This window comes from Emys orbicularis, chromosome 2 (assembly GCF_028017835.1).
Source record: "Emys orbicularis isolate rEmyOrb1 chromosome 2, rEmyOrb1.hap1, whole genome shotgun sequence".
NCBI lineage: Eukaryota > Metazoa > Chordata > Testudines > Emydidae > Emys > Emys orbicularis.
This window is the reverse complement of record NC_088684.1, coordinates 9705135-9719080: the sequence shown is the minus strand read 5'-3', so window position 1 is coordinate 9719080 and position 13946 is coordinate 9705135. Positions and strand designations below refer to the sequence as shown.

At 39.8% G+C, this 13946-nt stretch overlaps 1 protein-coding gene across 1 annotated transcript in view; it reads left to right on the top strand.

The window, feature by feature from the left end:
- DENND3 (DENN domain containing 3) overlaps positions 1 to 13946 on the top strand; it is a 78614-nt gene that overhangs the window by 35187 nt on the left and 29481 nt on the right. The window contains 5 exon segments of the mRNA XM_065399595.1: positions 45 to 263; positions 3854 to 3975; positions 5038 to 5193; positions 9061 to 9157; positions 12156 to 12259. Coding sequence (XP_065255667.1) covers positions 45 to 263; positions 3854 to 3975; positions 5038 to 5193; positions 9061 to 9157; positions 12156 to 12259 — 698 coding nt within the window.

Genomic DNA, 13946 nt, shown 5'->3' with positions numbered 1-13946 from the left:
CAAATGTTACTACTAATACTAGTTATTTTCATTATTGTTTCCAGATTATAACTTGCATCTTAACGGAGCAGAGGATTGTTTTCTTTTCTTCTGACTGGGCCCTGCTAACACTCATAGCTGAATGCTTCATGTTGTACCTTCATCCTATTCAATGGCAACACACTTTTGTACCTATTCTATCTCGTCAGATGCTGGATTTTGTAATGGCCCCAACGTCTTTTCTTATGGGATGTCACATTGATCATTTTGAAGAAGTTAGCCAGGTTTGTCATAGAACATTCCCACTCTGGCTGCCCCTTTTCCCTAGGTCTGTTTAGTAAGCCACCTCCCTTTCCTCAATTCAGTCCCTCTTTAAAACAAATTTTTGCCAGATTTCTTAGAAAAAGAATTTTTAACTTCAACAGAACCATCATTTAGTTATCGAGTGATTTTTATTCTTATAACTCTTGTCTTTCCTCTCCTTCCCCAACATGGTCTATGATCCTTGTTTGTTATGTGATGTCAGATTTGGGTCCCAATCCTGCAAATGTGTGCTCAGATGTAATTTATGCACATGAGTAGTCCCATTGAAGCCGGTGGGAATTTTCCTGTTGATAATGTTTTGCATGTACGTATGTGATTGCAGTATCAGGCCCTCACACTGTAAATTTTTCAGGGAGGGCTCATATCTTTGCTTGTTTCTCTGCGGCACCAAGCACAGCTTTGAAAATGCTTAATAATATTTTTGTGCAATACATGGGCCTCAAATTCCTAATTCTTTGTCATGATGGATTTCCAGATTAGCATTTTTAACACTTTAACTTTAGCAATATAAAGGTGAGTTTTTAGAATGGAGTTTTGGAATTGGATTCACAGTTTCTTCTTCTCTTTGAATTTTAATATTATTTTAACAAGTGTTTTGTGGGTTGATGTATAAAGAGCATTTTCAGTGAAAAATAAAACGTCAACTGCTCAAAGTGACACTGTCAGATGGTTTGGGCCCAAACTTTAGAGATTTACATTTGTTTGAGGGTTTGTGAGGATATGGCTACACTACAAGGTTTTTAACGACATGGCTGTGCCGCTACAGCTGTGCCGCTAAAAGGCACGCAGTGTAGCTGCTGTTTGTCAGCAGGAGAGAGAGCTCTCCTGCCGACAAAAAACTTCCACCCCCCACAAGTGGCAGTGGCTTTGTCGGCAGGAGAGTGCTCCTGCCGACAAAGCACTGTTCACGCCAGCGCTTTTCCTCGGTAAAACTTTTGTCGTTTGGGGGTGGGTGTTTTTTTTAACACTCCTGAATGACAAAAGTTTTGCTGATGATGTGCCAGTGTAGACCAAGCCTGAGAGATACATTTCTTTGCAGCGTTGGAAACCCAAACACAACAGCATTGTGCTAGTAGATATAAGATTAATGAATATGACTATAAACCAAATTAATCAGTCTAGTCTTGTCCAGGATCAGTAAAATGCAAAAACAAACATCCTAACCTGTGAAAGTAAATTGTAGTAAAAATATTTTTAGTCTACATAATGTAGATTGGTGCAACTAACACAGGTACATTTAAAAATATTATTCTTATCTCAGTGTCGCTTTGAAGTTTTTGTATGTACACTGTATTATAATCTGAATTTATATAATCCTTGATCTTGCAAATAGATTTATGAATTCAGAACTTTATACATATTAATTTATTTCTTCAGTTATTTTAAGTATGAAAACTGAATAAGGACTATTCTGAGACAATTAAAAAAAAAAAAAAAAAAAGTAGCTATAGCTTGTCTCACAGATCCCATTGAGTGTCCCTTCCTGGCCACCCACTAGGATTTATTTGAAGGGAATCTAAAATTCTGCTGCTCTGGATTCCCAGGGGGTGGTAAGCTTCTGGAATCTGAGCAGAGTCCAGCCACAGCCCTAGTCGCAGGGTCCCTATGGCCACTCACAGGGCACAGACCTAGTATTTGTCCCTATATGAATTCCACATGAGTGGTATGCATGTGCCCCAGTCTGGGAATATTTACATCCTAAAGGCAATGTCCCTCACTAGCTCACCATTCCCTTGGGAGTCCTTGGGGGATTATCTGTGTTCCATCAGGCAGGAAAGCAGGGTCTTTCACCCCCTTGCCTATCCTGCCCATGCAGCAGCTTCCCTCATCTTACTCTGGGGCAAGTTGTCACTCTCCCCTAGTTCCCCACATGAGTCCCTTTATAGAGTCCTTTTGTTCTGCCTTTTAGTAATTTTCCATTACTCCCAAATCCCCCTTCCCTCAAGAGAAGTTACATACAGTCTCACAATAATACATAAACAAATGCATTTTTAATACAATGGACCCCAAAGGTATTAAACTTAATTTCAGTAAGGTTTAACTTAATTCAGAAAGGTTTGACCCTGATACGCAGGAAACTTCCAGCGACATGTCACAGCTTGTACGTATATGTTGATGTGTGGAGGATTTATGGATTTACCCACTACATAGAGAGAATATTAGATCTCTAAATCTGTGTATTTTGTCTTTGAAATCCTAATAAATTAATGTGAGACTTCATTTATATTGAAAATAATTGTGTAGCTGTCTCAGTCTTCCAAAAGGCCAAGTTAGCACAGGACCATCCCTTTCTGGTTATAAATTACAATACATTCCTAACAAGTTAAGAGCAATCACTGCGCTGGAAAAACTCACTTTATATTTAAGTGTCTGCAGGCTACATCAAGAAGAAATAAATATTTTATCAACATTATTTATACGGTAACTCCTCACTTAAAGTCGTCCCGGTTAATGTTGTTACGTTGCTGATCTATCCGAGAATATGCTCGTTTAAAATTTTGCAATGCTCCCTTATAAAGTTGTTTGGCAGCCGCCTGCTTTGTCCACTGCTTGCAGGAAGAGCAGCCTGTTGGAGCTAGCTGGTGGGGGCTTGGAGCCAGGATGGACCGGCAGCCCCCCATCAGCTCCTCGCTCCTCTAAGTTCCCTGTGCGGCAGCCGCCCAGCAGGCTATCAATTGCCTGGCAGTTCAGCTGTCCCTCCCCCGCTCCCATGTGCAGCTCCTGCCCTCTGCTTTGGAGCTGCTCCTGGGAGCCTCCTCTTGCTGTGCAAGAGGGAGGGGAAGAGGGGTGCTAATGTCAGGGTGTCCCCTCCCCCCCCCACTCCTTTACCCCATCAGGCCATCTCCACAGAGCGGGAGGGGACACGACAGGGCTCAGGACGGAGGGAGCTTGCTGGCAGCAAGTTGAGACAGCAGCTGCTGATCTACTTAAAAAGGCAGTGTACTTAGAGTGGGTCAGCATACTTAAAGGGGCAATGCACGTCTCTCTCTCTCTCTCTCTCTCTCTCTCTCTCTCTCTCTCTCTCTCACACACACACACACACACACACACACACACACACACACACAGTATGTCTCCCCCTCTGCCATGCTGTCTCCCCTCCCTCCATTGGTGCTGCCTTGTACAGTGTGAGGCTGCATTAACAACAATGTGTTACCCCTTGAGGGCTCAGCCTATTACTAGTTCATCATTTAGCAGTAAGGCATTCCCTGGAAAATATCCTACCCTCTGACTCCTCCACCTCAACCAAGCTTCACAATCATCATTGCTGTGTACAGCATTAAATTGTTTAAAACTTGTGTGTGTGTGTGTGTGTGTGTGTGTGTGTATGCATACATGTATGTATGTATAGATATATAGATAGATATAGTCTTTGGTCCGGCGAAAAAAATTTCCCTGGAACCTAACCCCCCCCTTTACATTAATTCTTATGGGGAAATTGGATTCGCTTAACATCGTTTCACTTAAAGTAGCATTTTTCAGGAACATAATTACAACGTTAAGCGAGGAGTTACTGTATTTAATCATTAACATGTTTGTTTTTAAAAAGGAAGCTGAAGATTTAATTCTAATCAACATTGATAATGGAGACATTACACATTCAAAATCATCTGTAGATGAGGCGGTAATTCCAGATGTCCCTTCAGAAGCAGCAGAAACATTTATAAAAAGGTAAAAAGAAACCTGAGTGGTTCGTGCTGTAAGTAGGATAAGTCCTATGGAAAACTCTTTATGACAGATTTTGTTTACTTCACATAAATAAAAATACCAGACGGGGCAAGGGTAAATTGGACTTTTTGTACAGGTAGCTTTATACAGTTACAGTCATAAACACAACCCCAGTATCCCTTCTTTATTATCTGATCAATGTAATGCTTCTTTCCTTATGGTTATAATGTTGGTATTCCATATTCGTGATCAGTCTATACTGGAAGAAGGATAGACACTGGATATGGTTTAATTAGGCCACAAATTTATCATTTAGATGTCTGGGACTACCCAGCACATAAAAGTGTACAGTGCAGGTAACTCCTTAATTCTTTCAATATCTACCTGAGGGCTTTCGTCAGACCCTCCCCTCCCCCCCCCCCCGCCTTTTCGATTTTGGTCCCTAGCCAACCTGCTGCTGGGACCTTAACATCCTTTTCCCCCCTACCCCCCCAAATGAGGGTTAAGGTGGACTATAAAGGGGGGGGTTGGCTCCCTGCTGAGCTAGTCATAAGCGTCCTGAACGCCTCCTGTTCTGCTCCTTTAACAAACACCTCTTCGTGGTGCAGGGAGGGCTTGCCCTTTATCAAGTCCCTGCTCTTCAGGTTCCTGGGGGATGAGTCAGTGTTCCCTTGCTGACCTGTTCTGCTTCTGCAGCAGCATCTGTGCCTCTCTACGCCCCCTAACCCTTAAAGTGGTATACCCCTTGCCCTGGTAAGCCAGATGATGGCCACCCCATTTAAGGTGTAATGCAGTCATTGCTGACTTATTAGAAGGCAAATATTGCCCATACCACACAAGAATGTTTCCAGGGAGTATGTACACTGGAGATGTCCAAAGTTCCATGTTTTATTACGAGTAGGCTTCACAAGAAATGTTATTGGCTTTATAGCAACACTTGCGATTAAAATCTTGTAATTTCTTTAGTTGAAAGTAGAGTAAGATACAAGTTTCTCTTTATTTTTAAAACACAAACAAAAAACCCTTGGTTTTTAAGGGATAACTCATTAATTTTCTCTTTTCTAGAGTTGAGAGCCTTCAATTGCATTATGATCTAGAACTCTGTCACCTCAGCTCTAATACAGACTTTATTGAACTACAAATGCGCAGGAGGGCTTGGCAGCAAAAACTGAATGCTGAAGTTCAGCAGATTACTTTGCAATTAATTGTCAACATCTTCAGGTGGGTGATGATAATGATTGCATGTCATAAAACCCTAGTACCAGTTAACATCCACACCTACTCTGTCCGGGAATATTCTGTTGCTATTTTTCTTTTTAGATACTGTGAAAAATCTCTAGATCTGTTGAAGGACTGTGATAAGAATTTTGTTGCTAGCTTAGTATAGTGGCCAGTGTAGCAGTTCACATATTTGGGTATAGTTTGATTATGTTATCTATAACTTTAGATAAAGATTGGTATATTGGTATCATGGTATTTTGTTATGTCCTGAGAAATTAAAATTCTTGTTTTAAACTCCCTGCCATTGCATGTGAAAACATCAGGAAGAGAGAGGTGTAGCCCAAAAGTCTCAGATTTGGTTCGGTATAAATAGCACTAATAGTCACACAAGTAGTGCCAGTGTCTTCTAGGCCTACAAACTCTGCAAGGGTCATAAGAAGGAATAAAAATATGCTTAGGGAAAAGGGATTGTCTAGGCATAGCCAGTGGACACAATGCAGAACTGATTCTTCTTATTGTTTCTGTGACCCTTTAGCTCTGTATGACTCTTCCATTTGTGCATGAGTTCGGATGCAGTGACTGATCTTTGCAGCCCACTGACGCTTCCTATTGTCTGTTCTGTGTCATGAGTCTGCTCCCCCAACCATGTGAAATTTAAAGCATAAGAACTCAAACAGGAAATGAAAAGTTATTGAAGTGCTTTGTAGTCTGTGGTTATAGATGGCATCAGCCATATTGTGGCAGTCAAAGTACCAATATGTTTAATTCATTTTCTCATAAGCAGATGAAAGAACAGTCAACTTGGCTTTGATTTTTCTTGTTGGTTTCAGTCACTTTCATAAATCTTTCCCCCAGAAATCTATTGTAATTTGCCTTTACATTTCTGGAAAATCTCAAATTTCCCCTTAGTTCCCTGAGATCTTACTTTATTAATGCAAGGTTGTGTAGGTTTGAGCAGAAACAAATTATTTGAGTATTAGTAAAATGTACTTGTAAGGTCCTCTCCCAGATTCTCTGAGTATCTTAATCACTTGGACCAGAGTCACATTTTTCTTTTCCTCCGAGGTATTTGCCCAACTGCTCCAGCTCTACTGGTTCTGAGACCCTAACCCAATACACTAATATTCATATAGTACTTCAGCATGCTCAGAGCATTTACTCCCATTCATGTGGGACGTCCATACGTTTGTGTGTGTTTGGAGAGGTGTTACTTCTAGTGCCCAGGTCCTACAAGAAAATAGAGGACAGCACAGAGAAAGAACAGAGATTCGGTAAATCTAGATTTACCAGTGGGAGAGCTCCATGGTTTGCTGGTGGATTTATCATGATTATATTTTAGCTTAATACAAAGGAATAAAAATACTGAAAAACAACGAGGAGTCCGGTGGCACCTTAAAGACTAACAGATTTGTTTGGGCATAAGCTTTCGTGGGTAAAAAACCTACTTCTTCAGATGCATGGAGACTCCATAAATTTGTTAGTCTTTAAGGTGCCACCGGACTTATTGTTTTTGTGGATAGAGACTAACATGGCTACCCCTCTGATAAAAATACTGAAGGTCTGATGATGATTCTGCAGGCTCCAGTTAGTGAGTTCGTTAAATTCAAATGATATATTTGTGATGGTTGCTAATGTAGCATATTGTGAGATAAATGGAACAGTACAGTAATCAGGGAAGTGTCCGCATATAGCTCCATCTCAGTAATAAATGTAAATTGACATGTTAAGACTATTTGAGCTCACCCCTAGGGCATTTGTTCAATTCGAGGGAGCTGGCTTGCTGGTTCTCGATTGCCACTTAGTAGATACTGACATAGTCTGGAGAAGGAAAAAATGTTTTTCTAATGAGTCTGAGGAATTTGATATGCTGCCAGTGTGAGATTTGCTGAGCTTTTACTAGTGACTGCTATATACTCGAAATAAAGATTAGGTGAAATATACTTTGCTACCTGACAAGTTTAACTCTTAAAATTACGTTGAATACTTGGCTACAAAAATGAATAGATACTTCGTCTCTCTAAATAGATAATATCTAGAATTAAAAGCTGTTAGCATTCTCCAAATGGGGTTGCCATCTTTCTTCTTTTCTTCCTTCAAACTGTCTCTTCTTTTGTTCTTTTTTCCAGCAATGTCTCTTCTGTCTTCTAATGCTCTATCTACCAGAGTCCAGGAATGAAGGAAAGTAAATCTTTGTTGATGAAATTTCTGTTTCCAGCTCAAGCTGTCTGTTTTTGTTCTCCTCAATAAAGTGTCTTGTATTTCTGTATGCAGAGGTTTTATACTTAAATCTATATTATTTAGGGTGTTTTTTAATATCCTTTTATTAACCACTATTTTTCTAAATTCATATGAATATTTAAGCTGCCATAATACAGTTAAGATAATGCCATCAGTCAGTGATTTATGACTCAAGCGGAGGCAGTGTGGTCCCATGGACAGTACACAGAACCGGGCAGTTGAGTCTTGGGTTTTAGTTGAGCTCTGCCAGTGATTAAGTGTGTGACCTCAAGCAAGTCACTTCTTCCATCTGTGAAGCAGGCTGATGATATCTACCCGACCCTTAGATAGTACCTTTAGATCTATGGCTGAACAGACCTGGGCATTTTTAGTCCCTATGAAAAATTTTATAAAGAGCAGCGAACATACTGATAACTCTTGCAAGACTCTGCAAACACTTCTAGACAAAATTGCCACACTCCATTCGCCAAGTTTGTCCGCTTCTCCCACAATTCTGTGGAATTTACAACTGTGCAGAGGGCCAAACCAAAGTCTAGGCACCATTTAAACCATATTTTAATCATATTTGAGTCTTTAAAACCCTACTTGAGTCTTGAGACTTATGTGGTACACAGGTCTTGTGCTGGCTCTCTGCACAGGAGTGAACGTCCTCAGGTATGTTGTCCCAAATTTGGTTCACCGTACTATTACCATATTCATTCAAATCCTTCCTTAAAATTCAGTTCATCCTTGATACTCGATATGAATTAGTAATTATTATATAATAACAAAACAGATCCCTTATTTCAGCCACCATGTCATGCATACGTCTAGGATAAGTAACCTCATGTTTTTTACCCACAGCCCTTGGTTCAGAGAGTAGCCCTCTTGCAGTCAATCTCTCCCTTCCTGTTTCTAGAGTAACTTGCTTTTTTGGCCTCTTCCTGGAGCACATAAGTTGCTATTAACTTCTGGTTTGCAAGGGAAAGGGGAAAAGCCTCTGCTTCCTGCCATAATATATATGCTAAAATATAGATGCATTTTTTTTGTTTTTTTGTTTAACCAGTTCTCCCTTTTTTCCTGTCTCCTTTTTTCTGAATTAAATCTCTTTTGCTTAACATGGTTATCAGTAAAGCTGGCTTTATGGCTGGACTTAGGGGACATTGCACCTGGGTGTGCACGCAAAACATTGCAAACTATCAAATACAAATTGCAATGTAATGGCACAAAATGAGGCCCCGATTCTGCAGTTAGATCTGCACAGGCAGATCTTTTTGTCTGTATGGTGCCCCAGAGTGGGGTTCGTGATGGCTTCATGGGTCTGTCCACACAGATATAATTGCAGGATTGGGGCCTAAGTAATTACATTAATAAGCAGATGGTACTGCATGGTAACTCAGATATTGAAGCTGACCCCAGTATGTCTCATCTGATTTTCTGATGGAAAATGTCAGTGATAGCAGGTAGCCTGTCTTACTTCTATTGATAAGATTCTACATTTATTTTCTTTAAATAGGTGATTAAAAATTGTTCAGAAAACAGAGCCTGCCTTCTCGTAATACGTTATGTTTCTATTAGTACCAGTGGTTCACTACAAAAATGCATTTCTTTAAGAAATCTCCAGACTTATAACATGCTCTTTATTAACAGGGAGGTAAAGGACCATCTAAATTATGAACACAGAGTGTTTAATAGTGAAGAGTTTCTGAAAACAAGGGCACCAGGGGATCAGCCATTTTACAAAAAGGTAATTACATCCTTGGTGTGTTCTAATCACCTGTTAGCTTATTATTTTATTATTATTATTACAAAACACCCCAAATGAAACTATTGAAATTTGGACTATATTTTATAAGCTATTAGTTTTCATGACACATTGACTAGGCAAATATGATAGCATATTGTTCTCTGAAATTATTTTGTCTCTCTTCCTCAGGTGCAAATGAAACATATTTTTTCAAAGTGAAATTTTTCTTTTGCAAATGGCCGGCATGAGACTGAAGTCACAGTTAAGGCTTCAAAATAGGACTCAAGTGGGCATAGGTCTTGTGCTCAAAAGGGGTGAATTTTGCCTTAAGTGAGCCACAGAAATTTACCGTCCAGGAAAATTAATCCTTACATTCAAGGGTTTTACACACCATGATTTATATTGATGGTAAAGTCAATTTTGCAGCTAAACCTCTGGAAGATACATTTTAAAATTTTAGGGATTAGGTTTTAAAACAAACCCGAAGTTTGGAAGAAATATAAACCCTCATGTTTCAGGGTGTAAGTCAACCTCGAACTACTGAGGGTTGAAAAGATGGTTTCTCGATGGGCAGGTTATTCCATAACTGTCTACATCCGAGTTTGTTGCATGTTCCTCTGAAGGAGCTGGTTCTGACCACTGCTGGAGACAGGATTCTGCATTAGGTGGACCCCTGATCTGACCCATTATGGCAATTCCTATTTAAGATGACAAAAGCAAAGGAATATAGGGTTTACATTATTTTTAATCTACTCCTTTTGACAGTAATCTCACTTTAAGAAGTGTTGAATGCCTATGGGACAAAGTAGGTGAGTTTGAGGGAGTGGGAGCATCCAAAATCCTATCTGCCATTTCAGATTCACTCCTCAGAAGGAGTAAGATCGCAAGCGCACTTATAAAATTTACAAAAGCTTCATTTGTAATGATATTGCTACTTAGACAATTGGTTCTCCAGGAGCCGTGCTCTGAATCTGGCAAAGAAATCAGATCACTACCACTAATAGATTGTAATAATTAGTTTTCACCTCGACTAGATAATGAAGCTTTTTGAGTTTGCTTCTCCAAACAACAAGTAGAATATTTTTGAATGACCTATTTCTAGAAGATGCCCAAGTTCGAAGGAAATGGGTCAAAACACTAACTCATTTTACTTAAATCTGTTCTGTAGACTATACTAACGTTCATGCAGATCTAATCGGACAAACTGCCAAATTTATGGTAGGATAATTTTTATTTTGCCAAGATTTTTATTGTGCAAAATATGTATGGCAAACAGAACAAGGAAAAAATGTACAAATCACGAAACAATCCACTAATATTTCTATGCAGGAATATTTCCTCAAGACAGCTTAAAATGTGTATAAAGAAATTTCAAAGCCATAAAGAATGTTGCATACAATGAATTATTTCTTAAAAGCACAATTTGTATAATAGTTTCTAACACTTCATTGTAAACGAAATATTAGTAAGTTAAGAACTAAAATTGACATGTATATAATGCTTTACATCTTCAAGTTGCTTTAAGGATTTGTGCCATCTAAGTCCTCAAAATTTACCAAAATAAAATCAAATGACCTTATTTTCTTAAATGCTAAATAGCCTAATGATACGTTCACTTACAACAAAATCAAATTGGACCGCATTTAATAAAGTGGCCAGTAATCCCAAGCATTATATTAAAAGGGCAATTGGTTCAGTTGCTGCTACCTGTTATCTTAATAAACCCAATTGTCAATATAGCATGCCATCTAGTGGGAAAATAAAGTTACAAATATATATAAATAAAAATCCCAGAATTGCTGCTTAGATGCCACTTTGACAAGTGCATTAGAAATACTGTATATAGATTAATGTATTTTTAATTGGAATGGACCACCTGGTAATTTTAGTCCTGCCCCACTGCATTGTAGCAGAACTTCTTATATATGCAGTTTCTTTTTTCCTTTCTTATTTTTTAAATACATAAATATATTATTCAAATTCACTGAAGCCCTGTGAACATAATTCCCTCTGGCCCTTAGCCTGTGATACCTCTTTCCCGACATGGAGTTTATGCCCCAGGTAAAGTAGTGGAGAATCAGTTTATTTGTTTTCCCATTTAAAGAAAGCTCTTTTTCATAACTACAACCAAAGATATAGATACCATCTTGCGTTAACCTTAGTAAATTTGTAAGGAGGTCAGGTATCACAGGCATAGGTGTGGTATAAAAACCTAGATGGATAGTAGGGAGACAACATCAATGAGACTTAAACATGTGCTTAAATGCTTTGCTGAATAGGGTAGTTTGGTGCATTGGTGAACAATTTTAAGAGCCCTGTGCTAGAAATGTTTATACTGTGTTTCTAGAAATGATACAAATTATTGGTTACATATGGTGGTGTTCATTTTCTGTCATTTGAAGTGGTAAGGGAAGAAGGGAGACCTTTAGGGAGAGTTTGGATGTGTGTGTAATATTTTTGACTTTAGATGTGTTTCTAAGAGTCTCAGCGATAAGTCACCTTAAGGAGGGATAATTTAATGGCTCTCACAAGAGGGAATATTCAGTCAACGGCAGGGATATCATCCCAATTTTCTCTTCAGTTTGGCGGTAGAATTTTTTAAGATGGAGCTGTGAGGAGCCTCTTCCTTCACATCATGAATGAAGTTTAAAGTTGCCCAGTTACAATCAAAAGTATTAGAAAATATAAAATTTAGTTTGTTTTTTCTTGTTAAATTTGTAGTTTAATATATTACTGTCTGTCATTAAAATGTATACCATAAAATTATACAGGGTGTGTAAAGAGGTTGACTTGATGTTGCTGTTGGAATTTTTAAGTTTTGCTTTTCTTTACTTTTTCGTGATTTTTTTTTTTTAAATTGTGCAATGTTAACATTGCATTCCTATAGGCTTTTGCATTTAATTCTATTAGGTCAATAAAATGGATGAAGGCTATTAATAAAAAATGTATACTTGTGTATGTTCAACAATTAATATCAGTTTGCTGTTGTGTATTGCAGGTGTTAGAGACCCATATATTTCACTCGTTTCTTAAAGCTCGTCTGAACAGAAAGATGGATGCTTTTGCTCGTCTTGAGTTGAGCACTCAGTCTGACGAAGATAGGTAAAATTTTCTCACTACAGTTTACCACAGACTTGATTTTCCTTCCATTGAAATCAATGGAAAAATGTCTTAGAATGATAGTGATGTAGGATCATGTCCTATATATACATAAGTTCTTCAAGGAGTGTCTCTGTGGGTGCTCCACTTTAGGTGTCTTGGCGCCCTGCGCTTGTAATTGGAGATTTGTAGTAGCAGTGCCCGCTTGGGCCGCACACGTGCCGTAGCTGTCTCGCGCAACTCCGAGCAGTTACATGGCGGTGCGCAGCCAACCGTCCCCCAGTTCCTTCTCTACCGCCTTTGCCTTGAGTCGGAGTGACAGCAGCACCCTCTCTTACTTTAGATAAATTAATAGTTCATAGCTGTTCCCGATAGTGTTAGCTTAGTTGTAGTTATCTACCCTATCCCCTTGTCCTTTATATTTTTATATATATATATATATATATATATATATATATATATATATATATATAATATTCCCTTCCCTCTTTTATTCCTGCCTCCCTGGCAGGTACTCAGCTCTTGCCTTGAAAGAAAAAAAAAAAAAGAAAGAAAAACAGGGTTTATCCCTGTTCTTTCTCCAAAGGACTTTCTCTTTCAGGCAGGCCTAGCTCACCAGGCTTTAAACACTGCCCAACTTGCAGACTCTCCATACCAGGGTCTGATGGCCACACACAGTATGTCAACTGCCCTGGCAAAGACGCACATTACCCAAAAATGTCCACACTGTTGAAAACTGATAGGAAGGACAAGGAAGGCCAGGGATCTCCAATTGAAGCTCCTTATGATGGAGAAATCCCTCAGACCAGCCTCTAACCTTGAGTCCAGGACGCCTCCTGGCCAACGGTTGCCAGTGGCAGCGTCTGACAGGGGATCTGATTCAACAACGGCTGCTAAGGAGCCTGCTTATAGAAAGGCTACCAAAAAGTGGCCCCAAACATCCCCACACTGAGAATCACCTAAAAGAAAGTGATCTCCAAATGAAAAATCTGCCCCGGTACCGATGGCACCGAGAGTGCTGGACCACGAGGCACCGGGAATGTCTGGTGCCGAGACTTCCCGAGAAGCTAAAGGCCCTATGTGGGCAAGCTCTAATGCAGGTACACGTAGAAAAGTCTGATCTGAAGAAAACCTCTGCACCGAGCAGTACAATGGCGCCACCTGCTGTACCTATGTAGCACAGCTCTAAGTCATCGGCACTGACAGCTTCAACTCTTAATTTGTGGTCAGTGCACGATGCCTTCCCGGCACCAAGCGTCACGGTCCCGCAGCATTTCATGAGGCACGTGGACCTGATAGCGGCCTCAATGCCTGAATCTCCTCTACTTGGTACTGACAGTACCCCGTCTAGACCGGGACCAAGCCTGGTAACCATTCCCTGTGGATCAGCCCCTCCTATCTCCAGTGATGAGGAAGAAGAGGATGAGGCAGTAATATACGCTCCTTGCCTAAACCTGGACCAAACATCACCAAACATCGACAGACATGTGGGGCTGGTATGATCAACCATGGGCACTGCCCCCTATACCAGTGGTCTCCAAAGAGGAGTGCAGCTGGAGCAGTGTCGCTTCGGCAGTTCGGGCAGGAGTCTGAGCGCCTCTTTTTTTTTTTTTTTTTTTTTGCTTGGGGCGGCAAAAATGATAGAGCCGGCCCTGTGGCACGGCAGGGGGTGCGTGCTCAAAATTTTTTT